General features: G+C 41.6%; 1 protein-coding gene across 3 annotated transcripts in view; it reads left to right on the top strand.

Moving 5' to 3' along the window:
* POLR3B (RNA polymerase III subunit B) overlaps window positions 1-23118 on the top strand; it is a 122235-nt gene extending 99117 nt beyond the window's left edge. For all 3 annotated transcript variants that reach the window (XM_061206515.1, XM_061206514.1, XM_061206513.1), the window contains 5 exons: window positions 8075-8178; window positions 9115-9281; window positions 14550-14663; window positions 17405-17578; window positions 22553-23118. In XM_061206515.1, coding sequence (XP_061062498.1) covers window positions 8075-8178; window positions 9115-9281; window positions 14550-14663; window positions 17405-17578; window positions 22553-22682 — 689 coding nt within the window. In that variant the 3' untranslated portion in view covers window positions 22683-23118. The remainder of the gene's footprint in view (window positions 1-8074; window positions 8179-9114; window positions 9282-14549; window positions 14664-17404; window positions 17579-22552) is intronic.
* The last annotated feature ends 4500 nt before the right edge of the window (window positions 23119-27618 follow it).

Raw genomic sequence — 27618 nt, 5'->3', positions numbered from 1 at the left:
TCAGCAAGAAGATTGAAGAGGCTGCAATAAGTGGGTGATCTGGGGCAGGAGAGTCAGTACTAAGTAGTTGGGAATCAGCATCAGTGCTGTGTGATAAGCAAAGCTTGAATGTAATCGATCAGACAGAGAAGCCCCACTGGAGAAGTGAAAGTGTTTGATCAGTAGCTGTTAAAAATGTGACAGACCCAGTAAACAGCATCGCTTTCTGTGACCTGGGTAATGGAGGAGGACCAAGCAGAGAGAGCCAAGCATGGAGGAAGGAGAAAGTATTCCGTAAGGAAGAGGGTGTCACAATTAACATGAAGACTCCTCCAGCCTGAAAAGCAGATAATATTCATTCACAGCACACTTTTTAGATAAGGGAATTCCAACATAGTTTTCCAATGAGAAATTCAAAGAATTTTAATGAAGTACATTCGTCCTTTGGGTCTTTGTGAGGTCCGTTGCGCATCTCATCAGTAAATGCGCAGTGAATCAGCTCCCCCTCAAAGGAGCTGGCCTTTGGTCAAGAATCTCGAGAACAGTTCATCCTTTAGTAGTATGCAAAATATTGGAAAAGGTGAGATGATTTAGTAATAACCTGTACACCAAAGTTATGAAATTGTTGTGTGTTTGTTTACCAAGGAAGGAAAGTTTAGTTTTGTTTTAAATTCAGGTGGTGGTGGGAAAATATTAGAACCCCAAGTCTTGATCTCCTTTCCCAAGTGTTCTAGACTTCCAGGTACTTCAGAGTGAAGCCATGACTTACATAATAGATGCATAATGATGCTCCACAGGGGAAAAGAGAGCAGAGATGGGTCTGGAATGTTCTTCATGTTTTCTCTTCACATTCTTCCTTGATCAGCTTTATAGATAGAGTTAAAGATAGGAAGACACATTCACATAGAATGCTGATTGGAGTCATGTTTGGAACTAGAATTCTTATTAAAATCAAAATAAGTTATGTAAGCCTCTTGAACTTTGGCATAGATTCTATATGAAGGGAACTCATCAAAGGCAAACACTTTTATCTTGAGCCTTGCTTTCTATGATGGTTAGTGCATTTATTAGAAGGGTGAGCAGATTTCCTGCTCAGTTGGGTTTTTTGTTTGTTTGTTTTATTTTTTAATCCTTTAACAAAAATTATCTGTCAGCCTAAGAAATTCCCCAAGTTAAATTTCATTTCATTGCTCAGGAAACCAAATTATTATATTTCCAGATTTCCTCTTACTTTTGCTGCCATTCACAATGAGGGAGGAAAAAGTGGACTCCTTTGATGTAGGGGGAAAAAAGGCAATATATCACTTCTCTGAAAGAACATTTCTCAGTCTCTCATGTGAAAAAGGATTAGCACCTCCAACAAAGGTCCTGTAGATCACAGAATCGGCAGCAATACCAAACAGTATTCCAAAGGAGAGGAAAAACTGTATTTGAGCAAGAGTGTTTGTCCTGGCAAACAGAAGCTTTTTAATAACTGCAAATCTGAGATAATGGTATACACTCCTCAGTATCGCCCCCTAAATCCTCAGACAGCTAGTTTAAGTGGAGTGAAGTCAAACTTTGTTTTAAAATAGAAATATAGTCTTACCAAATGCAGTTTTTTCACAGTATTGGTTCATAAGGATTATGCATTTATGGATAACATTGTTTGGAAGATTCGTCTTTGGCCCTCTCTTGTTCAACAAAAGTTTCATTATAAGGTCACTTGCCTCCATTTTGCATTAATAAAAGTTATTCAGCAACCTGTTAAATTAATTTATTAAGATATTAACTGAATGTTTATTAGAAGAAAAAAAAGTCTACCCTGACTTTCCAACACATTAAAGAATCTTTATACAGTAGGTATGAGGAGGCTGTGGGAAGTAAGAAAATATTAATTTGTGTGTGGCAGAAAAGCCAAGAGGGAAGTTTGTTTGTTAAACAAGGCTGGGCAAAAACTATGCCTTTTCCAGACCTTCACTTGTTATTTCCATTCTCTATATTATGTTCTCTAAAATTGAGAGAATGAAAAGACTCTGATTTAAAGTAATAATAATAACACCTTGTACTTATGTAGCACTTGAGACTGTCTAAAATCCTCTCTGCTAGTCTGAAGCTTCAAAGTCTGGATATCTTTGGCTCCCTACTTTGCTTGATCCTGCTTGAATGAAAGACTCCAAGTGGGAGGGGAGAAGGGGGCCGATGGAGCTAACAGTGTGAGCCCCAAGATAAGGTATATGATGCCAGACAATCCTTCAGAGTTTTGTTCCAAAAAGAAGTTCTGGCAACTCTTACTTTAACGTTTGAAATCAAGATTATTTTGTCCACATAGACACCTCGAGAAGATTTTTTTTAATTTAGTTTTTTAAGAACAAATTTTGGTCTTCGGTAGCTAGCCTGTAACCCTCTGACCTTTCAGTAAATATCCAAGTAAAGCTTTGAAATTAGGGTGTTTAGTGTTTTATGGCCCAGAATAAAAATCTCCAATTCTGTTTCCAAATAGTGTAGCCTCAACACATTTTATTAAGCTCTTGACACATTCAGCCATGTGTATTTTGTAAAGTTCCTATGGTTATTGTTTTACAATAGCTGCTTCCAGAAGCATTGTAAGGGTTTCAATTAATCAGCCCTTTGTGTGCTTCAGACTATGCAAATTTATCACATCAAACCATTCAACTGCTCATGGGAAAGCCGTGTAAAAACTGTATTGTCTTCTAGCGCCTCCTCTCATTTAGAGTGATGTTTTAATAAGAAAGCTAATCAAGTTTTCTTATGCATTATTTATCTGTTAACATGTAAGGAAGAGCCGAATTAAAATTATGTCAGCCGGGATATGGCAAGTGATGTGATAGATCTGGAAGCGATTCAACAACAGAACAAAGCTAATATGATTCAACAGTTTTTGTCTCCTCCCCTCCCCCTTGGGATTATTTAAGGTGCTGGTGTGAGAGTAAAAGAAGGTTAATTCAATAACTGGAAAGGGGGAAAGGAAGAAAGGAGTAACCACCTGTGTTAGCCTTCACGTTTTGATTTAGAGATTTACATTTCTGAATATGTAAAGGCTTATCGAGATGCGTTTGTTCAAAGTAGAAACATTTCTTATTTAACACGAACAGTCGAACTTGAAAGCATTCCTCCTGCTTCTTCGGCCCCCGTTTACCACCATATTCATCAGCAGCAAGCTACTCTGCCCTGGAAATCCGCAGCCCAGGTCCTGTGAAGTTCTGAAGTTATTAGGAGACACCGTCCTGATCGTGTGAAATGATCTGAACAGCCCAGCGGAGTGAGCTGCTTTTCGGTCTCTTCAGCCACAGTTAGTGCAACTGCATCTGCCCCTTCCATTCATTAAGTTGGTCTCCTTTGCGTTGCTAGTTTGCTTCCTGCTGAGAGTAATTAGGTTTCTTATATAATAATAATTCCTTGTATTTAGATGCCGCCTTTCTCTGAGGACCTTAAAGTACCTCTCAGACATTAGCTCATCTGTTCTTCTAACACAATTGCGTCATGAGATAGGTGCTAATTATTCCCATTCCAAAGACCAAACAGCTAAGGCTCACCAGAAAGTGATGCTTTATCCCCAAGGTAACAGTATCAGTTGAACAGCACAGAGACAAATTAAGGTCACCCGATTCCAGGATGTCCCGCCCTACACAGGTCTGAGCGTCCAAGGAGTGGTGAGCCCGTTACAGATCGCATCCCCCCGGCCCCCATTTATGAACCTCGTTAATACCGGGCATTGATACAGTGATCACTCCTTCACCAAACACCAACCGTCTTCTTGCACTAGGACTGATAGAGAAGCATCGCAGCATCATTTCACCTTTGGTTAGTGACAGTGTTAAACTGCAGAAAAGTCTTGTCTAACTGGTACTCGCAGAAAGTAAAAGTAGGCAGTTTAAACTCTGATTAGTGTTATTTCAGCAGGACATACTACCTGATTTGCTCTGCATCTCTTAGAGCATTAGAACATGGTAAGCTGAACTATCCAGGTGTTTTCATGGTCAGTATTCAGTTAGGCTCCTCGGCGTGGGACACCTCTCGAGTGGACTCAGGTCCCTGAACCTCTTCGTATCCCCCGCCTCCGTCACAGCATTTGCCATGCAGCTTATTAACTGAGGGCATCGAGGGAAATGATTCTCTCTCTTCTCACTCAGAAAAGGAAGAGTGAAAATATATATCAACCTGAGAGTGATAAATTTAATCCAAAAGTGGTTACGTAGAAGGTAGACTTGCTAAATAAAAATTTTTTAAATTAAAAAGTGAAGTAGAGTGTGATCTTAAGGGGAGACCTGGCTATCAACAAAAGAGAAAACCCTTTGCTAGCTGGTTCTCAACACGTTAAAGTCACACCAAAAACAGCTCTCAGATTAAAGATGTTACTACAGTTGTCTTTTGCCAGTTGTTACTTGCTTTCCTGTCTTTATATGGTAATATAACACTTTAGTTTTCTTATCTTTTTTCTCACGTTCTTACCTTTTTTTTTTTTTCTATTTGGATTGAGATGGATCCATTACACTAAGACTAGTTTAAAAAAAAAAGTCCACAAATGACTTTTGAACAAGTGAGTTGCTGTTTACAATTAGAAATATTTTCTAAGAGTGATTTGTTAGATTAACTGGACTTTTGCTGGGTATTCTTAAAATGATTTACGTGTTCTGCAAGGCCACAGAAATAGAAATAACAAATTGGTGTAAGAGCCTCCAGTGTAGGTAGGGGCCGTGACACAGAGAACCGTGGCAATGGGTCCCCAGATTTGCCTTTCCTGTGTGGCTTGGCGGTGAGATTTGTGGCTTCCTGAGACTCCCTAAATTCTTTACCTTTACAACTTGAAATTAAGATTGACGGTGATGGAGTAATATTTTATTGACTGGGTATCTGTAGAACCTTTCTGCTCTAACTTTCTGTGTTTCAGTTTTTCCTTGTTGTCTGTTTTCATTTGTTAAAAGTTCAGTAGTGTAATCTGTGGTCTAATTCCCATTTGGCCCCTATGAGGGCATTAAGTGTTCCCGGGCCTGTTAAACTGGTGTATTTGCAATTCACTGCCAGGAGGTTGTGCTATAAACAATGGAGTCGAGACACCAGCATGAGCCGGGGGATGAAATTTTATTTTAAAATCTGAAATGCTGTGTAAGCATTTAAGGTATGAATCAGTAATTGTTTCACAACAGCTTCCATTAGATATGGTTTATTTGTAATCCATCCCCTTTTCAAGGATCCAGGGGAGTGTTAACACACTGAAGCGTACTGCATATCATTTACATTTTTAAACCAGTGTTAAAGGAAAGTAACCATAACTTTTAAGAGTTCTAAATATTGGAAGAGATTTTTATGCCTCTGTCCCTGGAGAAACCAGAGTTTTAATTTTTCATTTGAAAAATAAGAAAAAAACCTTCCTACTTTAATTAAGGATTTGAATAATTCTGAAACAGAAATACCTTTAAAAAAAGAGAGAAGTCTGGTTCTAAGATTGAGAACTCTCTTCCCCCCACCAAGTGAATTCAGTAAAATACAAACTTTAAAAAATCATTTGTCTAATTTGAGATTCGAGATCATCAAATTCTGTCTAAATATTTTGTTTTAACTTCTAAGCTCATTATGGTTTCTTTGTGTTAACTTGTATTAAAATCTGTCAGCTATGACTGGTCTCATAAGCACAGTCAGCGGACCAGAATAAGTTAATTATTTACTTGTGTCACTAGTGCTCTTCATCTAATGAAATGCACAGCTGTGTTAGATCTGCAGTTGGATGTGTAGCTTCCATTGTTCCGCAAGTCAGCAGAGGGTAGAAGCCGCAATGATGGAGAGCCCTCAGTTCTTTCTGCTGTTCTGGCTTTCTGTGTCGATTTCATGGATCTTTTATCATTCACTTTCACACAAAACAAACAACACAGGCCTGTCTGCTATGGGAACCATCTTGGCATATAAAAGGGTTTTCAGAGCCTAAAGTAATTTTAAGTTAGCTAAGATTTAATTTTTGGCTTACAGGTGCCCTTGATTCAGATGTGGCCAAAGCCATTCCTATAATGGAATGAAAAAAATCTGTAAGTGACTTATATAACCAATGTATTTTTAAACTGCAATGTCAGAAAAGGGCTGATAAGAAAATAACTTCCCAAGAAAGGAATCTCTATACCAAATATTAATCAGATTTCAAGCAGAGTTATTGGGAGATTCAGATTTCAGGGGAGGGAGCATTGCTTTCATTTTAATAACAAAATGAAGTTAAATTTGCTTGATTAAACTTGTCAACTAGGACTGAGAATACAAAATGCAAATCATCCCACTCCTTACCCTCCCCCAATATGAGTGTGTCCTGCTTCCGCAGTGGGTTTCTGTACCTCCTGCACCTCACTCCCACCTTCTCTTGTCGGGGGTGAACAGGCAGCTTCCTCTTGAGCAGACGCCAGCATCCCCCTGTGAACTGCTGCTGAAGGGGTGCCGAGGCTTTTCTTCAGTTTTGCTTTTAAGGGATGTAGCTGAACCTTCCACCTCCTCACCAGCCAAAGTGACATTCTCACCCAAGCACGTCCCAGGGACTGGCCTCTTTAGGAATTGCTGTTTATAACATTTTGTTCACTGCTAAACAATGTTGTTGTCGGTTGCACCTAGATTTACAGTTTGATCTCTTTCAGAGTAGATTTCCCAGTAGCCCTAGTGTTTTGTCAGATAATTTCAGTGTGGACAAGATGGATTTTTGGAGGGAAGAAAGGAGCGTCACAGACTCTGCTTGATTTAAATTCTAACACATTGTAGCTGAATTTGAAATAAAGTGAACTGAATGTTTCTGGGCTTAATGTAGGAAAGCATATGTTCTCTATAATAAACAATACAATTTCAACCAAAAAGGCATGCTCTAGAATTCAACTTCATGAACCGAATTACCATATTGTTTGTAGCCACTGGAAATCTGAACATTGATAACTGATGTTAAATAGGCAGATGGCACTCTTTTTCTTTAGACTTCAGGTCTTGGTGATTATAACGTGCACAAAAATTTTATTTTAAAATAGTTTGAGTAATTATGTAGAAATCAAACTGAGGAAAGAAACATTTCTTTGAGAACAGTTTCTTTTCAATAGGTGCAGATGGTTGATAACTTGGTATACAAAGGAAAAGAAATTTCATGTTAAGAAATATAAAAGCATTTTTTTCTTGGTCCAATGCCATTGTGCACTAGTTTTCTAATTCTGAATTAGGTAGCTTGTGGTGAACAATCTAAATTGTACCCGTATAGTCGTTCTACCAAGAAAGAAATCAGAGGAATTTAAAACTCTTTAAGCAATAAGATCCCTTACAGGTTAGAATAATATTGGGGGAGTAATAAAGTACAACTAATTTAAGAGACCATCAGTAGAGTGCAGAGAGTTGGTGGGGTTTTGTTTTGTTTTCATTCTTAGAATTTCATTTCTAATTCCAGCCTTTTCCTCGAAGAGTAATTTGGCATTTAATTTTCTTGTTCAACTTTACAACTTCAATCAGAGGTCGCTTTTCTAACGTGCCGTAAGCTATAGGAATTGCAGTTCCCTAGGGCAGCTTAGGCTCGGCCAGGGAAGCCCTGGCAGAAGCCAGCCCACCAGCCAGGACTCGGCAGCCAGTAGGTAGCCCTGTCAGCACATCAGCCACTCACAAAGACTCCTTGTCCCAGGTTTTAAAACCACAGTCTAAACACATCCCTTGCCCAGTCAGTTCTGGTGGTCAGAGAACTCGCATTCCTGTGCTGTGGGTACAGTAGGTAGCAGATCACAGACTGGCTGACAAGGAGCGAGATTGCCGCTGACTTGCAGCGTCAGGAACGATGATGGGGCTGGGGCGTGGGGAAGCCACTGCTCTACCCTGTCTGGGGCAAGAGAGGCCGGGCAGACGGCCTGACGGCACGTTGTGTGTCGTGCCAGAAGGCCGACCCGCAGGCTGCAGTGCCTTTCTGCAAGGACAGTCGTTTTTGAACTGTTCGTGTAGCAGGATTGTTGGAAGTTGCTTTTATTACTCTTGATGGAGACCACGGAGAAGGTTTGAGAGCAGTGGTAATAGAGATGGCAGCGGGGAGATCCCAATTAAGTACTGTGTTCTTCCTTTCTGCCGGTCGGCTCTACGTGGCATGAAATCTTCTCTCCCCCAGGTGTTTGTGGCTTGATCGTCCCTCAGGAAGACATGCCATTTTGTGATTCTGGCATCTGTCCGGACATCATAATGAACCCCCATGGCTTCCCATCTCGAATGACGGTCAGTACGGGTTTTTTTTTTTGGTTTTTCTGTTTTAAGAAGGAATGTTATCTTTTTTTAAAAAAATTTATTTATTTATTAATTTATTTTTAGCTGCATTGGGTCTTTGTTGCGGCTCGCGGGCTTCTCATGCGGTGGCCTCTCTTGTTGCGGAGCATGGGCTCTAGGCGCACGGGCTTCAGCAGTTGTGGCACACAGGCTCTCTAGTTGTGGCTCGCAAGCTCCAGAGCGCAGGCTCAGCAGCCGCAGCGCACAGGCTTAGTTGCTCTGTGGCATGTGGGATCCTCCGGGACCGGGGCTCAAACCCGTGTCCCCTGCATTGGCAGGAGGACTCCCAGCCACTGCGCCACCAGGGAAGCCCAGTTAGTACGTTTTTCAGAGGCGCTGCCTTTAAGGAAAAAGGCAGGCAGTTGGTTTGTAGTGAGCGGAGGAGATGGGGCCCTGAAACTGATTTTCAGAAAGGGCCCTTTTACCTCTTACCAAATAAATAGGTTCCTAGACCCTGACAATGTGGGCTAATCTCCTCTACAGAGGGGGTGTGGAGAGGTCTGGGCTTCCCTTCGAGAGCAGTCTTCTGAGTGATGAACTCACCCCTCAACAGAAGAACCCCATGTATCAATGTATCTCCCTTTCTGTGGTTACCATTCTATCATCCTGGCTCCGACACTTACCAGCTGTGGGACTTCAAAGTTGCTTAACCCCTCTGTTTCCTCAGATGTAAACTGAGGGAGGTAGTAGTACCTATCCCATTGGGGTTTTGGAGGCGTAAACTTAGGTCACAGTAAGAGAGGATAAATATTTGCTACTACAGATTTATCACTCTTATTAATAGTAGTAGTCTTATAATCTTTTGGAAGAAATAGGCCAGAGCTAAATAAACAGACAGAATTCCTAAACCACAAGAAGGTGCTCACTTAATTTGTTCACATCCCACAGGTGGGAAAGTTAATCGAGCTGTTGGCAGGCAAGGCCGGCGTGTTAGACGGCAGATTCCACTACGGCACTGCGTTTGGAGGCAGTAAAGTGAAGGATGTGTGTGAGGACCTCGTTCGCCACGGTTATAACTACTTGGGGAAAGACTATGTTACATCTGGCATCACAGGGTGAGTATGTGTTTAGATGCCTTAAAGGAAAATTACGATTTTATTAAAGTAAAAGTATTAAAGTAAAAGTATGATTTTATTAAAGTAAAAGTATGATTTTATTAAAGTAAAAGGATAAAAGTAAAAATATTATAAGGCATAAGAGCCCTTAAGATATACGGCTTTACTCCTTTAAGAAATCTGGTACAAGAAAATCCAGATTTATGGTGGACGTCGCGGCTAAGCCATGGTGGTAGTGATTTTGCGGTATGTGTGTACCACATCAACACGTTGTACACCTTACATGATGTTATTTGTCAGGTATATCTCAGTGAAACTGGGGGAGGGGAGAAAAGAAAGTCCAAATTTAGAAAACTAATAAACTAAGGAGTGCTCTTTTGCCAATAAGGCTCCCATTTAAAAAGTAGAAAAGATCTTACTTACCAAAATAGGATTTCTACACAGCTTTTAAAGAACACATCAATTGTCTATAATACAAAATCTCTTAACTGTTGGCCTTTCTCTGCACTACTATGATGAATATCAGATACTTAGTGCTCTGACAGATAGCCTGAGGCCTAACATTTGCGCATTCATTCACCAATGACGTGTTAAACACCTAACATGTGCTACGTACTAAGTATGTAACAGTGAACAAAATAGACGTGGTCCCTGACCTATGGGGCTGACCACTGAGATTTGTTACTAGACATTATAAAATAAGACAAAAGGTAACTTCTCAGCAGGGCCTACCCCGACTACTTACTTTAAAACCACAACTCAGTGTTGCCCATTTCCTGCTGTATTTTTCTCTGTAGCATTCATCATTATCAAGTAATGTAATAATACCATATAATATCATTATCTGTCTCTCCAATGGGAATGTAACCTCCATGAGAGCAGGGCTTGTCTGTTTTGTTTACTGTTTTATTTCCAGTGTCTAGCACAGGGCCTGACATACAGCAGGCGCTCCATAAATGTTTGTTGAATAAAGGAATGAAAACAAACCAGTACAAGTACAGATAGCTCTCACCAAAATGAAACCAAAGAATAGGTTAGAAGACCCCTGTGAGGAGGTGGCTATTTCAGTGGAGATAGGAAGGATGAGAAGAGACATTTGGAGAGTGTTTCATGCAGGGGAGAAGCGTGTTGAGCACCTTACAAGGGGCAGAGCTTGGGAAGTTCAGGGAAGTGGAAGAGGCAGCGGCTGCAGCCTGAGGGGAGGCTGGAAAGCAGCCTGAAGGGAGACACAGCAGAGCGCTGGGTCTTCCCTGGAGAAACAGATGTCCCTGAGGTTACCCTGAATGATCAGGTGTTCAAACTTGACTCACACATGGTTTTAAAGGATCAAATCAGTTGCTTAAATTAAGACCCACTTACATAGTTTATGCCAGATAAAACTCTGGGACATAGCATTTATACCGTTCTTCTGAGGTTTCAAACTGCTTGAGCACAAGTGAAACTCAGCGTGGAAGCATGTGTGAGAACACAGAGCTTGAAGTTAGTGCTGCAGATAGACTATCCAGATATGATGAAAATGGCCAAAATCTGTATCTGTTAAAAATATTGCCTGCTTTCTCAAATGCCCTATCTAGACTGTAATAATGTGGATTTCTTTAGGTGTATCATAGTTGAGATGTTATAGGAAATCGCATTACAGGAAAAGAGTGATGGTCCATTTCAAAAATGATTCAGTGAAGTAACTAAGGTCCATTTCAAAAAAACAGTTATCACTGCTAAACTGATCATTTTAGTCTTTGCTTGTCATCCAGAAATAATGCAGTAGTTGACCAGAAAGTATGCAAAACCAGTGAATCAATTCGGTGGACCTTCTGAACATAATTTTACTGGAAGATTTGGATGGGTTGTGCTCTGCTTCCTATGGACAGCTGTAGGCTCTGTCTGCACCACCTTCCCCAGTGCCCCCAGCCAATAAGTGTTTTCATTTCTTTGCCATTCATCTCAGTTGCAAAGTTTGAGAAATACTACTTTAGCTTGTTAGTTGAAAGTTCCATAAAGGGCTTACAAACATATTCACCCACCAGCTTTCATCCCTTGTCACATTTTCGAGCATAGCTAGGAGGAAGAATTGGATATGGCTTTATTCAGTTAATGATAGAATGGCATTAGGTGACAAAGTTCTAGAAATTCTACTATGAGCAGCCATACAGTGGAGGAATTAGAATCATTTATTATTAAAGCTGGAAAGAACCTTAGTCTGACCCCCTTGTTGTACAACTAAGAAAACTGAGATAAAGAGGTCATGCAGGGACTTCCCTGGAGGCGCAGTGGTTAAGAATCTGCCTGCCAATGCAGGGGACACGGGTTCAGCCCCTGGTCTGGGAAGATCCCACATGCCTCGGAGCAGCTAAGCCCGTGCGCCACAACTACTGAGCCTGCGCTCTAGAGCCTGCAAGCCACAACTACTGAGCCCACGCACCACAACTACTGAAGCCCGTGCACCTACAGCCCATGCTCCGCAACAAGAGAAGCCACCTCAATGAGAAGCCCCCGCTCACCGCAACTAAGGAAAGCCTGCGCGCAGCAACGAAGACCCAACGCAGCCAAAGATAAATAAAAATAAATAAATTTATATTAAAAAAAAAAAAAGCTTTCCACTGTCAAAGCACTTAAATATTCACTCTCTTTTTAAACTCTTACTACAGATTTTCTAAAGGCTCATAAGTCAGCTCTGTGACAGACGTTTACTGAGTATCGGTTGTGTGCCAGGCAGGGTCATTAGTGCAGGGGCCACAGTGACAAGGAGATGAAGCGCTTATTCTGTGGTGTTTACTTCTTCTGGGGAAAACAGGCTATAATTAGAGAAATAACAAATGTGTACTTTAATAGCAAACGGTGACGAGTGCTCTGAAGAACATAAAACCAAGGTGAGAGTTGAGACTGCATTGGCACTGTGATGCTGGGGTGGGAGGAAGGCGCCTCTAGAGAATGTGATTGGGGCACACCTCTCGGAGGAGGTGAAGGGTTTGGCAGGGCCATGTGAATACCTGGTGGAAGAATGTTTCAGGCAGAGGTGACAGTAAGCGCAAAGGCCCTGGGGCAGACGGGCTTGCTACATTTGAGGAACAATGAAGAGGCCAGTGCTGCTGGAGTAGAATGAGCGATGAGGAAGGCGAATAGCAAATGAGTCAGGTGGACAAGAACCAGGTTGTGTTAGACCTTGCGGCCGTGACACCGTATTTGGGTGATGCAGAGTCTGAATGTAATGGGAAACCACTGGGAATTTAGAGCAGAAAAATGACCTGCTATGATTTATGATTTAGAAGGAATCACTCTGGCTTGTTGTGTGAAGAATAGATTGTTGAGGGGTAAGAGTGGAAGCAAGGAGGCCAACTGGAGGATTGTCTGCAGTAGTCCAGGCAAGAAAGGATGGTGGCCTGACGAGGGTGGCAGCAGTGAAGGAGGGACTGTCTTGTTCACACTGTTTCACAACCTGTTTAAATTTTTTTACACTATTTTTTTAATTGAATGAATGATTCTTTAAATTCGATGGTGCTTTACAGTTTTCAAAAGTTTCACACATGATTTCATATAATCCCATAATAACCCTTTTTTCCTACCCCTGTATTGCCCCTCCCCCTTCCCTTTCCCCACTGGTAACCACTAGTTTGTTCTCTATATCTGTGAGTCTCCTTCTTTTTTGTTTTATTCACTAATTTGTTGTATTTTTTAGATTCCACATTAAGTGATATCATACAGTGTTTGTCTTTGTCTGACTTATTTCACTTAGCATAAGGCCCTCCAAGTCCATCCATGTTGCTTCAGATGGCAAAATTTCATTCTCTTTTATGGCTGAGTAGTGTTCCATTGTGTGTGTGTGTGCGTGTGTGTATATGTGTGTGTATATATATATATGTGTGTGTGTGTGTGTGTGTGTGTGTATAAAATATATACACACACACGCAAACACACACACACATACACCACATATCCATTCATCTGTTGATGGACACTTAGACTGCGTCCATACCTTGGCAATTGTAAATAATTTTAAAATTTGTATGGAAACACAAAAGACCCCAAATAGCCAAAAAAATCTTGAGAAAGAAGAACAGAGCTGGAGGAATCATGCTCCCTGACTTCAGCCTATACTACAAAGCTACCATAATCAAAACATTATGGTACTGGCACAAAAACAGACACACAGATCAATGGAACAGGATAGAAAGCCCAGAAATAAATCTACAAACTTGTGGTTAATTAATCTATGACAGAGGAGGCACGAATATACAGTGGAGAAAAAGTCTGTTCAGTAAGTGGTGCTGGGGAAACTGGATAGCTACATAAAAAAGAATGAAATTAGAACATTCTTTAACACATACAAAAATAAACTCAATGGATCAAAGACTTAAATGTAAGACTGGATACTATAAAACTTCTAGAGGAAACATAGGCAAAACACTCTTTGACATAAATTGCAGCAATATTTTTTTGAATTCGTCTTCTAAAGCAAACAAAAGCAAAAATAAACAAATGGGACCTAATTAAACTGAAAAGCTTTTGCACAGCAAAAGAAACCATCAGCAAAACGAAAAGACAACCTACTGAATGGGAGAAGATATTTGCAAATGATAGGACCGATAAGGGGTTAATATCCAAAACATAAAAACAACTCATACAACTCAACATCAAAAAAAACCAAAAACCCGATTTAAAAATGGGCAGAAGAACTGAATAGACATTTCTCCAAAGAGCACATGCAGATGGCCACCAGGCACATGAAAAGATGCTCAACATCGCTAATCATCAGGGAAGTGCAAATGAAAACCACAGTGAGAATCACCTCACACCTGTCAGAATGGCTGTCATCAAAAAGAACACAAATAACAAATGTTGGCGAGGATGTAGAGAAAAGGAAACCCTCATACACTGTTGGTGGGAATGTAAATTGGTGCAGCCACTGTGGAAAACAGTACGGAGGTTTCTCGAAAAACTAAAAATAGAACTACCATATGACCCAGCAATTCCACTCCTGGGTATAAATCCAAAAAAACCAAAAACACTAATTCGAAGATACATGCACCCCAATGTTCATAAATTTTTATTTCTTAATTGAACAATGCATCTTTTATTGCATCCATGGTACTTTTATATTTTCAGCTCTAGCATATTTGTTCACTGCAGACTGAAAATCACTCTCTTCCATTCATTCAGTCATAAACTTGTTTGTAAACAAATAAGGGCCTGCCAGTGATGAGTCCTAGAAAAGGCTGTCTCTTATTAGCCCAAACTTAGTTTCTTAACCTAAAACTCTGACCTTTCTTGCAGTGAACCCTTGGAAGCATACATCTATTTTGGCCCCGTGTACTATCAGAAACTGAAACACATGGTGCTCGATAAGATGCATGCCCGGGCCCGGGGACCACGAGCTGTCCTGACCAGGTAAGAGAAAAGCATTTATAACGTGGTTAAGTCTACCTTGCATTTCTTGGATATAGCAATAGGCAGATGTCAAAATTTGGGGTGTTAGGCATCAACAAAAATCACATACGTCTGATTAAAATGAAAAAATAGCAACCAATTAAAAATCAATTCATAGGCGCCAGAGCAAGCCCACCGTAGGTCTTGCCAGTAGTCTCCTAACAGAGTCATTTACTATGCACCAGTTTAAATATGGTCCTATTTTAAAAGGTTCAAATATAGGAATGTAGGTACACTTTACATGCACACATATCGGTACACCTGCATGCTCCCATGTGTACACAGAAAACACATACATACGTTATTTGGTAGTGAGGCCACAACTGTCATTTTTTAAAAATGTTACTGGAGCATAAGGCACCTGTACTTGCATGCTTATTAGAATAAGCTCTGGGAGGTTAAGGTCCACATGTGCCCTTTCACCAGTGTGTCCTCAATTCCAAGCACGATGTCTGTGTGTTGATGAACGGGTACAGTTGTTGGGAAAGGGAATTTTAAATATTAGGTTTCACATGTTCTTAGTACTGCATCTTCCAGTTGGAGAAGCAGGGTCTAGGGCAGTGGTTCTCACCCAGGGGCGATTGTGCCTCCCAGGGGACATTTGACAATGTCTGAAGACGTTTTGGGATGTCACAACTGGTGGGTGGCGAGGAAGCTACTGGCATCCAGTGGGTGGAGACCAGGGATGCTGCTGAACATCCTACAATGCACAGGCCAGTTCTCACCACAGAGAGTTACCCAGCTCAATCTGGCCGTAGTGCCGAGGTTGTCAGAGAGGGTGGGCCCAGGGAGACAGACAGACATGGATGTGAACTCATCTCCACCTTAGACCACTTCCACCAGCCTTGGACACATCACTTAGCTCCTCTCAGCTTCCGTTTTTCTCGTACATGAAGTGGAGACAGTAATTCCCACTTTGCAGCGTGCTGGTGAATGTCAGATGTTTTAAAATAGAATGTATACAGTGCCAATTCATGGGAGAGGCTCAACAAATATCCAGTTCCCTGCCCAGTCTGACCTGGCACTGCAACTCTCCCCTGAATGCTGTCCCCTCCAGAACTTCCATTTCAATTACGACATCCAAAAAACTATTTCAGGGAATTCTCCGGTGGTTAGGACTCCGCGCTTCCACTGCCTAGGGCCTGGGTTCGATCCCTAGTCTGGGAACTAAGATCCCACAAGCCGTGCGGCACGGCCAAAAAAAGCAACAAAACAACAAATACAAAAAAAATCTATTTCAGAGTAACATATTTCAAAATACGTTTCCTATTTTTTGCCTTGTTGTGTAAAAAACGTTGCTGCTTTAGAATTACTTTTGTGTACTCCATATGAATCTGCCTGCAGTGTATTTGTAGTCTGTGATCTCAGTTGGTTAAAATCCAAGTTTTGGGTTCTGACCACATGTGATCAGACCCCCTTCACTTGTCCAGTGACCACAGGTGTAAGGATGCCCCCAACTCCCACCCTAGATAAAAACATAGATATCGTGCTCAGTTACGAAGTGGCTACTATAATGTGTTTATTTAGACCTATTTGTAAGTTTTTCATAGGTAGATTTTCTTTCAACAAATAATCTACGATTTGATTTCCCATTGTAACTTTCAACAACAGAAGGTAACATTTCAGCATGTGCTGGTGTACACTGTGTTTACCTTCTTAACTCTTTGGGGAACTGGAGGCAACAACAAAGATTAAAAATGCTATGGAATAAAGCAAACAAGAGGTTTACAGTCCACCCCTGCTCAGACTACCTCTAAGGGCTGTCACTCCAAAATCAACCAGCCAGGGAGCTCACTTTTTTCTTTTTCTCTTTCTTTTCTTTACTTTTTTTTTTTTTTTTTTTTTAAATTTTGTCATCAATACCTAGGTGGGATCTAGGTGGGTTTGCCTGAGTTGTTTCAGAATCCCCTAATTTTAGCTACATCTCTGGGTCTTGGATTCCTAACCTTTTAAAGTATTCTCAAGCCCAGCAGGTACATAAACCACAGGGAGTCCATTCAGGGGGCTAATAGCTTCCCAGTTCTCATAGAAGAAGGAACGACCTGAGTGGGACACACAGAACTTTCCCAGTCTCTGGGCAACCTCCCATCTGGCTCAGGTACTCCATCCTTCCAGATGATTCCTGATCTATTCCAAATTTTATAAAACTCTCTTTGCTTCTTTCCATGTTTAATTTATTTCTTAATAGTAAAGCTCTTCCCTGGAGCCCTGGCAATAACAATTGGGGACCCACGTTTCTTCCGTAGTGCGTTCTGCTTAGTTTTTCTGCCTTTAAATAACAGAGAACTGAGATATCTTTGAAAGTACTCAGAAGACATTCTACCCTGATTTGAGGACTATACTGTGCTAATAATGATGATAGTGATGGTAATAGTAATGCTAGCACTGCTGTTTTATATGATTATATATTAATTTATTATTATATCACAGAAGATTATGTAATTATTATTTCTATCTAATAATAATAATAGCAACCACTAGTGTTACATCTCTTCTCCTTTAAGCCTCTTCGGGATAGGTTGTCTAACATGCATTTTACAAATGAGGCTGAGAGGCTGAGCAACCTGCTTTTGGTCACTGTCTAAAAGCAGTTTGAATCCCTGTGAGCCCACTCTGAAGCCTTGTGCTCTTAGCTAGCATGTGATGCTGCCTCTTTGTTTGTTTAGTATAATAATAACACATTTGTCTAACTTGTTTCGAAGGCAACCTACTGAAGGTCGATCTCGTGATGGTGGTTTGCGTCTTGGAGAAATGGAACGTGACTGTTTAATCGGTTATGGAGCAAGTATGCTTTTACTAGAGAGACTGATGATTTCAAGTGATGCCTTTGAGGTTGATGTCTGTGGGCAGTGCGGACTTCTTGGGTACTCCGGCTGGTAAGTGGATACCACATGTCTCTCGTACCACATCCCTTGCCTCTTAAATCACAGCTCAGAGTTTGACCCTGGATCATACCCACATATTCTGCAGCCTTCCCCATCCACACGTTCCTGGAATTGGGGATTCTGTATGTACATGCCTAGTTTGTCTGCCTAATCTTCTGCTGTCTACAGCCACTAGAGTTTAAGCTCCCAAGGAGACTTTATTTTCTTTTTAATATTATCTCGAGTACCTTTTATAACACTATTTATCTGTAAAAATACTAGCAGATTCAGAATTACAGCATATTTTAACTAGCAGCCTTTAATAGAAGACTGTGTTGAATGCCCTCGTTTAACCTCAAACCCAAAGAACCAGGTATGTTGCCCCCGCTCTTACAGCAAATTGGTGACAGAGCCAGGACGTTGTCTGTACTCTCTCTGCTTTACACTTGGACTGTGAATTCCATGAAGACAGAGACCATGTCTGTCTCAGTCATTCACTCAACAAACATTTAGTAAGAATCTGCTAAGTCCAGACACTGTTCTAGGCCCCAGAAATGCAGTGGGGAATAAGACGGATGAATGGCTGCTCACAGGGAGCTTATCTTCTAGCTTATTCTAACTCCAGTCTGTCTTGTTTACCCCTGCTTCTCCAGCCTGTGACCTGGTTGATGCTAAATAAAATATAATTGCTTAGGATTATCAATAGGTAAATTATGTAATTCATAAAGTTTGTAATTTCTGTGTAGAGCTCAGTACACAAAGGCCAGCTTAAAAGATGTTGCTACATATTTTTTTGTTGGTGTTTGTATAGTTAGAACACCTTTCCTCCTTGTAATGGTTCCACTCTACCACCAAAGGGCAGCTGCTCTGTTTAGGGTTAGTCATGATCCAGAGCTCCGAAGTACTCCTGTAGGCAGGAGGGCTGGTAGTTCCCCAGTCTCTACTCACTCTTCCATCAGAGATGAGGTCTAACAAGGATATAAGGCAGATGCTGCGGGGACAGGAAATAGCCTCAACTCCCTCATCAGCCCTCACCCACCCTCCCAGAGCCCCTTTTCCCTGGGTGGGGGTGGGGCATCCTCAGAAGGACAGGGTTAGGCCCAGATGAGTGTTCATTGCCAGAGTCTAGGAATACAGGGGCCACCTTTTTCCCATCGAGCCCCCCATCAAAGCCTCCTTCCAGAGAGAGCCCCAACTTTTTGCCATCTTACACTGCCAGTTTCTTGGCGAATGAAAGCAAATCAAGAGTCAGAATGAGTGAGCTTCTTAGAACACAGTATACACCTTGCTAGTTAAATGACAAAACCCTTTAGCCAATTATTTTATGATTTTTTTGGCGTAGAAGAGTTAATGAGAAGAAATCGTTGTCTGTTTCTTCTTGTCTGTGAAGAAATAGTTTCATTTTAAAAACTAACGCAAGAGGTGGCTATTTGCAGTTCGTTCCTTTCATAAGGTGGCAGGGATGAGGTGACATTATTCTAAGCATAAGCCTGAGTGTTTCTTGTATCAGTGACATGGAGCAGATGTTTCAATTCTGAGATGTCTTTTTGTCTTTTGAAATGCATATTGAGTTTGCGTTTTATTGTCCTGGTTGTGTAACAACAGCAACAAAAAAGTATAATAGGAAGGTGCCTGGAACCTAGGTCTTAGGTCTTCAAAGTTGGCACAAGGATTTTTAAGTAATTTATTTTGAAAAGATGGTGCAGAGGAGTCATTTTATTAAGAACAGGGATCATGAAACTTCAAAAAGAGTTTCCTTTTCTTCTCCATTCTCCTCACATTCCCTCCCATGCCCCCTAACGGAAGAAGAAAGAGAGAGAAAGGGAGAAAGAGAGAGAGAAAAAGAAAGGAAGCAGTAGACTAGCTTCCTTCATGCACTTTGAAAACCTTCCCCTCTCTTCCTCTGAATACTCAGGGAAACTAACATAAACTGTAATTGATCCCAACATTATTCTGTTAAATTCATATCTCCTTTCCTGCTTCGTTTCTGTCTCATTTAGAGATCATCTGATGGCAGTGCCTGATTTTGAAGCTCATGTGTTCAATGTGTATTGTATTTGAAATCCTTTGAAAGAGGACTAAATCAGGTTACACTGTTTACGGGTCTTTACTGTAATTAAACAGACCTGGATATACCGTATGTCTGATTTTGAGCGGCCTACTTATACCCTTGTTGCCAACAGAAAAAAATCCTCACCCAGTCTGGTAGTCTAGCAGCCTGCTCGTGCTGCTCTCTGGCAGAGGAGCATAATGATGCTGTCATTTTCCCGTGGTTACCTGATCGTGTGTGATGGGTTGTGTGGGAGGGAGCACGGGCATTTGTTGGAGGAAGTCGGTCTTTAATGAACAGCACAATGGAGGCTGAGTAATTAGAGCAGTTCAGAACCTTGAAACTGGCCTTTTGTCAGTGATTTGCACATTAGTAAGGCATTGCTATGGGGATGTTTACAGCAAGACTGTTGTTCTGCAGAAGACACGGAGGGCATAAGTCACAAAAGAGAGGAAAACTGCTGAGAGAAGAAAATCCCTATTAAGATAATTAGCTCGTAGAGGATATTTTACTGGACAGTCATTCCTCATGTGAAGCCACAGCCTCCTTCTTTTGCTGCTTTTCCCTAAAAAATCAGTTTATTTTATTGTTGTTTGGATCAAGTTTCTTTCTTTGGAAATCTTTCAGAAATAGGGTAAAAATTTTAATATTTTTCTTTATGTATATATATATATATATATATTTATATGCATATGCATGTATGTATATACATGCATTGGAACATTTTAAATGTTGGAGAAATATTGAATAATAGAGAAGATGAGTGGGCTTTCTGGATTATGAATCAGCACATATGGATGTTTTAAATGGATTAGCTTGACCTGAAGTCACCAGGTAATGTACTGGACAGGAGAATCAGCAAGAAGTTGCCCCAGTTAAATCCATTTCTCCAGTTTAATTAAAGCATGAACATGATTCCTGGATAAACTAGATCAACCCAGGCACATTAAAAACATAATTCTTAAAACTATAATGCATTAAAGAGGTCTTTAGGTAATCTTTTAGGAAAAAGTCATCCACCATGTTCCTATTATTACTGTTGATGGAATCAAATCTCCACAGTGCTTGTTAAGGCCTCTGCAAGTCCCCTAGTGGGGGCACGAGCACAGGTCCATCATGGCTCATCCCTTTTCCATACTCTTCTCCTCAAGAAGTTCATATCTGCATACTCACTCACCACCACATTCAAATTCTCAGCCTTAATGCTTTTCTCTTCTAAAATAATAAAGCTTTATTTTACTGATGGTGAAAATGATCCCAGCTCTTTGTAAAATATTCAAAGTTATAAAAAATGTTAATGATACATATATAAAGAAGAAATACAAACAGTCACACTAATTCCTACCATCCACAGATGACCACTATTAACATTTTAGTGACTCTTTTGGGGACATCTCTGTTTGCCAGTAGTCCTGTACCCTTTTTTATTTTCAGTCACGAGCCCTTTTGAGATTCTGATAATAGTAGAAAAGTAAAAATATGTACACCAAAAAATCTTGTTACGTATGATTTTGGGGCTTCATACATTTACTGAAACCCATCTGAGGACCCCCCCTTGTGATCACACTGTTTAGCAAACTGCTTTTTCTACTCCACAGTGTGTCCTGGACACCTTTACGTTTCACTAATGTGGGTCTACAGCATCACGTTTAATGGCGGCACAGGATTCTTCTGCGTAAATGTCCTGTAATCACAGAACAAACTGCTTATTGGACACATGAGCCATCTCCTGCTTTATGCCGGAGTAGTATGCATATACTACTATGCGTTATAAGTAGTGTAACCGTGACATTCTTGTGCACATATTTTGCCACTTTTGTGATTACTCAGTGAAATAACATGTGTGTCTATGTTTGTAACGCACATTGCCTTACTGCCCTCCAGAAGGGCCTTTACCGTTCACTAAGGACTCTCCCTCTAGTCCCCAGTCAGCACTGACTCTTCTAAGCCCTGTTTGCTGTTCCTCTTGCACCAATTTTGCCCCCTGTTAACTGGGAGGACCTAGTTTTCTACATATTAAGTCTCAGGATTTTTCCTGGAAACCTATTGTCCCAGATGCCCCAGACCCTTGAGGTATAGGGTAAGGTCCTATTTTGGTCTGAAACCTGAGAAAATAATTCACTTTCTCCCCAGGGACCCTTCTTTAGTTGTAGCTATTGACTAAGATCTAGGTTCAGTTCACTGCCTCTTCCTGAAGGAAAAGAAAATCCTAACTGGAAGAGCAGGCACAGTGGTTAGGAGCAGGTGCTGTTGTGAGGGTTAAATGAGAATATACGCACACACACACACAGAGGTTCCTTGGTTTCGCACAGGGGTCAGCGCGTTAAGTGCAGTGGCTTCCAGGACTAAGAGAAATGACCACGCTTGAAGAGTGCTGGAAAAATAGGTAGCATTTGATTGGATACCACCTTTCTATATGAAAGCCTTCTCTTTCCCATCACACTTCAAGCATTTCAGTGACAGAAATCAAATTGAGCATCTATCTTGTCTAGAATAGTATAGAGTAGTAGGTGCTTTTCAAATACATGGACATGGATTCAATCGGTTTGGAACTCTTTCAACAATAAAAAATGTCTAAATCTGAGTAACTTTCAGACGGTTCAGATTTCTGGGCCTCATTCAAAACAAATACGTAGGCAGATATTTTGCATTTTAAGGAGAAAGGTCTAGAAGTGTGGAAGTACTGATTAAAATTCCATGCTTTTAAAACTGGGGGAGTGATATTGTTTTGTTCTTTCTTTTGCTGCCTTGGATGCTTCTTTTTATTTTGGGGGCACATACATACATATTTGATAGTGTGACTGAACACTGAGGAATAGAAAACGAATGAACTTGATAGGATGGTCATGGAATTTTCAGAGCAAATCCTCACTTCCTGTGTGCAGGCCTCTACCTCTGAGTTGCTGTCCGTCTAACACAGCTGGCTTGGGTTTCAGGTGCCATTTCTGCAAGTCGTCCTGCCACGTGTCCTCCCTGCGCATCCCGTACGCCTGCAAGCTGCTCTTCCAGGAGCTGCAGTCGATGAACATTATCCCCAGGTTGAAACTGTCCAAGTACAATGAGTAAGGATGGAAAAAACGGTTATTTAAAGAGAATAGTCGGTATGTTAAACAGTGGAAAGCGGAAGGGCGGAAGGGATGAGGACCACTTCTGCTCCCGGGAATAATTCTTTTGAATGTTCTCTCTCTCTGCAAAAAAAAACCAAACAAACCAACAAACAAACAAAAAACCCCACGAAATTGATGGAGAGGCTTTTTGTACATTAGGAGACTGGCTGAACAACCTCGATCAACGCGCCTCGGGCCACGGAGGAGGTGCCAACGACGTGGACTAAAGTCTCTCATCCGTGTACCGAACGTGATTCACAAGTGGATATGACCTAAAAGATAAATAAACTTTTATTTATGTTCTGGTATCTTGAAATTTACTCATTAGAAAGACCTTCCTTCCTCCTTAAAAATAAAAAATGTTTGGGGTTAAATAAAACTCAGATTCTCATGAAGCGGGAAGGACGTGAAGAATCTTTTTGAGTTGGTTGACTCGGCCTTTGTCCAGGAGGCTGATCTGAGCAGTATCTGAAGGAAGGACAACTGCAGGAAGCTGGGAAAGCGAATGGTAAGAGGGGTGCGGTCCTTATCTCGTGCGGTGAGATGAATTTTCCCAACAATTCAGTCTTGTCTGTATATACCCAACTTTTTAATTCTAACCTTGGTAAAGATAATAAATGTCTTCCTACCATCTTAAGCAAGTTTGCCAAGGATGTCACATTTTCTTAAGGACTGCTACTCTTCTGAACCTCCGTGATCGTACAATACAATAATATTTGTTGAATATCTGAAAATAATTCCATGGATGCTCTGTAAGTTTTCTGTCCTTTCCATTCCTGCCAGGCTGTTAGCTGTCCATTTTGTTATTAATCTGACAGCCTTCTTCATCCAATTCTAGGTTGTTCTTAATTGCTCTGCCCTGAAGGCAGATAAATATTTGTGTTAGGGATTGTTTATAAAATAAGTCAGAAAAGCTTTGAGTAATGGTCTAAGGCTGCATTCCCAGCGTGTCACATTGAACATGTCCCACAGAATATTAATAGGTATCATACACCAACAGGAATCAAGGTCCAGTGTCAAATAAGGTTGAAAAACTGCGTGTATCCCAGTTAAACATACCAAGGACTTTTTCAAAGCCTTTACCAAGCTGCTGTGTGCTGGGACTCTTCAAAAGAGGGAGCCAGGCTAGTCACTGACTTGAGAACCCAACCTCGACAGTCTCACTCAGGTGTAAGAGTCCTCGAGGCTTCACAGGACACGCTCCAGGGGAGTAAACCTTCCCCAGACATCTCCACGTGTCTCCATTCCCTTCAGGGACTCAGTAGGATTACGAGGGCAGAGAAGTTTGAATGCCCAGATCTTCGGTTCTGTCGGTGGTTCCTTCCTGGCATCTGGCTTTGTCATTCTCAAAAGTGATGGTGCCTAAAGATGACTGAATTAGATTGAATGTATATGTACTGCGCTTTGTGGGCCATGTAAGGAGCTTTGTAGGGTGATTCTATTTCCCGTTATGTGACAACTCCACTTATCAACTCTGCTGAAGATGCCATCGCCCTGCCCTGTGAGGCATGCCACGTCAGTGGACACTGGGAGGAGCTGCCAGCGCACGGGGTGCTGAGTGGCATGGGGGTTACGTCACATTACTCGGTACCTCCTGTACTGAGGATAGAAGGGGCAGGACATGACCTCTGCCCTAAGGAGCTCAGAACCCAGTGGAGGAGGCCAGGACATCAGCTAGGAACGCTGTCCCTCAATCAGTGCTAAGGCTTAACCCCGGCAGTGCTGAGGGAGCTCCCAGGGCAAATGATTAGCTGTGCTCTGGAAATTCAAGAACACTTCACAAGCATGATTATGCCCTTTATACAGCTAAAGAAACTGAGGCACCAGGACAGGATTAAAGACGCAGACGTAGAGAATGGACTTGAGGACATGGGGAGGGGGAAGGGTAAGCTTGGACGAAGTGAGAGAGTGGCATGGACATATATACACTACCAAATGTAAAATAGACAGCTAGTGGGAAGCAGCCACATAGCACAGGGAGATCAGCTCGGTGCTTTGTGACCACCTAGAGGGGTGGGATAGGGAGGGTGGGAGGGAGACGCGGAGGGAGGGGATATGGGGATATATGTATATGTATAGTTGATTCACTTTGTTATACAGCAGAAACTAACACACCACTGTAAAGCAATTATACTCCAATAAAGATATTTAAAAAAAAAAAACTGAGGCTCCAAGTGGCTGACTCCCCTAGTGCCCCACCACTAACAGGGAACAGTGTGGGCCTTGAAACCAGGCTTCCCGATTTGGAGGGCTCTCTGGGTTTCATCCATGATTCTGTGTTTCAATCACTAAATGTAACAATTTTTTTTATTCAGATGCCTCTGAGTATTTGAATTTCTTAAACTTCTTTTTTCAAAAACAGTTCAGGCAGTTCTGATCATTTTGAGGGTAGTCGCCTAACCTAGGAAGTCAATTCTCCACGTTATCAAAGATCTAGAAAGTGTAGGTTCCAAACTGAGACATCCTTAGAGGAAAAAATTGTGTCGGGTTGATAATTTCAAAAACTAGCAGATACTACATTTGAATAGCTAGTTGACTGAATAATATATTAATAAAAAGAGGCCAGAATTGGTGTTAGTCCTACTACAGTTTTATTTTGTTATTTGTAAGTTCCTTGTTTTAAAAACTACCAGTTAGATTTCCATTTCCAGTAATGATAGAGTAACCTTTTGCAGGCCACCCTCGAAGCGCTTTTTCCCTCAGGGCTCTGCCGGGTTGGAATTGGCACAAGGATGAGAGGCTAAAAAGCCAGGTCAAAGCCACTGAGAGGCTGCACCCCTTTCCCAAGCTTTGGCAGAGTCCAAGGGCTGGGGAGACAGAATTGCGGGCTCAGAGTGGCCAAGACACCAGGCCTAGAAAGGCCAAGACCCCAACTAGAAAGAAAGCTCACTGAGGCGAACGCAACTTTTCCACCACTCTTCCCCTTGTATTAGTCCGCTCTGGCTGCTGCAACAGGATGCCACAGACTTGGTGGCTTACCCAGTAGAAGTTTATTTTCTCACAGTTCTGGAGGTTCAAAGTCCGAGATCAAGGTGCTGACAGATGTGGTCTTTGGTAAGGACTCTGTCCCTTCCTGGCTGCAGACGCCCGCCTCTCGCTGTGTCCTCCCACGGCCTCTCCTTTGTGTCAGGAGAGCGAGCAAGCTCCAGGTCTCCTCCTCTCCTTCAAAGAACACCAGTCCCATTGGAGTAGGGCCCCTGTGACCTTATTTAATGTTAATCACCTCCTTAAAGGCTCTGTCTACAAATACAGCCACACTGGGAGCCGGGGCTTCAACATAGGACTTCTGGAGAGACACAGTTCAGTCCGTTATACCCCTCAAGACATTTGCCAGCTCACAGCAGCCCTGGCTGAACTGCTAGCAGTATCTTTTAAAGCTGAATGTGCCCAGCAGTCCCTTTCCTGGGTGTGTATGGGCCCGGCATAAAAGTGTGTGTATGTTATCAGTAGGCGTGAGCAGAAATGTTTCTAATAGCACTATTGTAATGGCCCCGACTTATAAATAACCGCTGCCTATTAACAATGGAATAAATCAATTGTGGGATGTTTGCACAGTGGAACACTATATAGTGATGAAAAGCCTCATACAGTATCACAGATAATCTCACAACTGTAATAGTGGTTAAAAAAATAGTTAAATACAAAGGAATACATACTGGATCAGTTCCATTTAAATTCAAAAATAAGCAAAACTGATCTATGATCTAAGAAATCTTGATAACAGTTCCTGTGTAGAGTGGGTGGCTGGTGACTGTGTAGTACAGGAAGGGGGCTTCTAGGGTGCTGGCCATATTTTTTTGACCTGAGTTGGTTACATGGGTGTGTTAATGAAAATGCACTGAGCTGTATACACAGGATTTTTCACTTTTCTGAATATACATTATACTTCAACAAATAAGTTTTTTATAAGAACACAGGTTCTAAACCTGTGTTTGTCTCTTCACTTAATAGTTTCGTCACCCCAAATATGTTATCTTTGCTTTAGTTTACCCATCTTCAAAATGGGAAAAATAACAGTACTGACACCCAGGGACATTTTTAGGGTTAAATGAGATAATACATCTAAATGACTCAGCGCAGTACCTGGCACGTAATGAGTGTTCACAAGTGCTTGTTACTGTTCTCATTGATAGTCTCATACCCCTCACAGCGCTGCCAGGACTGGCCTTATCCTGTACAGCATCATCAGGAAAGGGTTAGGAAAAGCAAGCCCCAGGTTTCCTTGGAAGAAGGAGTTTGGGAACCAGGGCCAAGGGCAGAGACTGTAGGGTTTTACAAAAGCTATTTGTGAAAGCCGCCCCATTTCATGGTGATGGGGGGGAAGGAGGGTGGTGGGATTAGAGAACACACTTCTCTGGAACAACCATTTACCGCTGACATCAAAGTGAGGCCTTTTGTCGGTGTGGGAGTCCCGGAATAGTTTCTGGAAGCCCAGAGAGCCAGGTCTCAAAATGCTTCCATGTGCGGAGAGTCTAGTAAAGGGGGAGGGGGCTTGATTGGGTGCTATATAATGGGATAGTTTTCAGCTGCTTCAGAGCATTTGGGGCCAACACCTTCATTTGCAGTGATGAGTCACAAGAGAATAAGCACAGGAGGGCTGGTGGCCGGGCCCATCCGCTGCTCAGCCGGATGAGGAATAGAGAAGCCAGGTTCCGAGAGACCTGTAAGTGATTCCTTTGTGAGACGGATGGTCAGAAAAGTGACTATAAAAATAGCACCTCTTTACCATCCATATTTACTCCATATGTGTCTTGAAAACAGTTTATTTCATTTGCTGACTAAAAGTTGGATTTTTACTACATCAGTCCCACGGGGCCAAGGTTGGTGGGAAACTAATGTCAAGCCTTTGAAGAGGCCATTTTAAATGGAGAAAAAAAAAAAAGCAGTGGCAATCC

This window comes from Eubalaena glacialis, chromosome 11 (genome assembly GCF_028564815.1).
Source record: "Eubalaena glacialis isolate mEubGla1 chromosome 11, mEubGla1.1.hap2.+ XY, whole genome shotgun sequence".
Taxonomy (NCBI): domain Eukaryota; kingdom Metazoa; phylum Chordata; class Mammalia; order Artiodactyla; family Balaenidae; genus Eubalaena; species Eubalaena glacialis.
The sequence above is the reverse complement of the archived record's forward strand: the minus strand, read 5'-3'. Positions and strand labels throughout refer to the sequence as shown.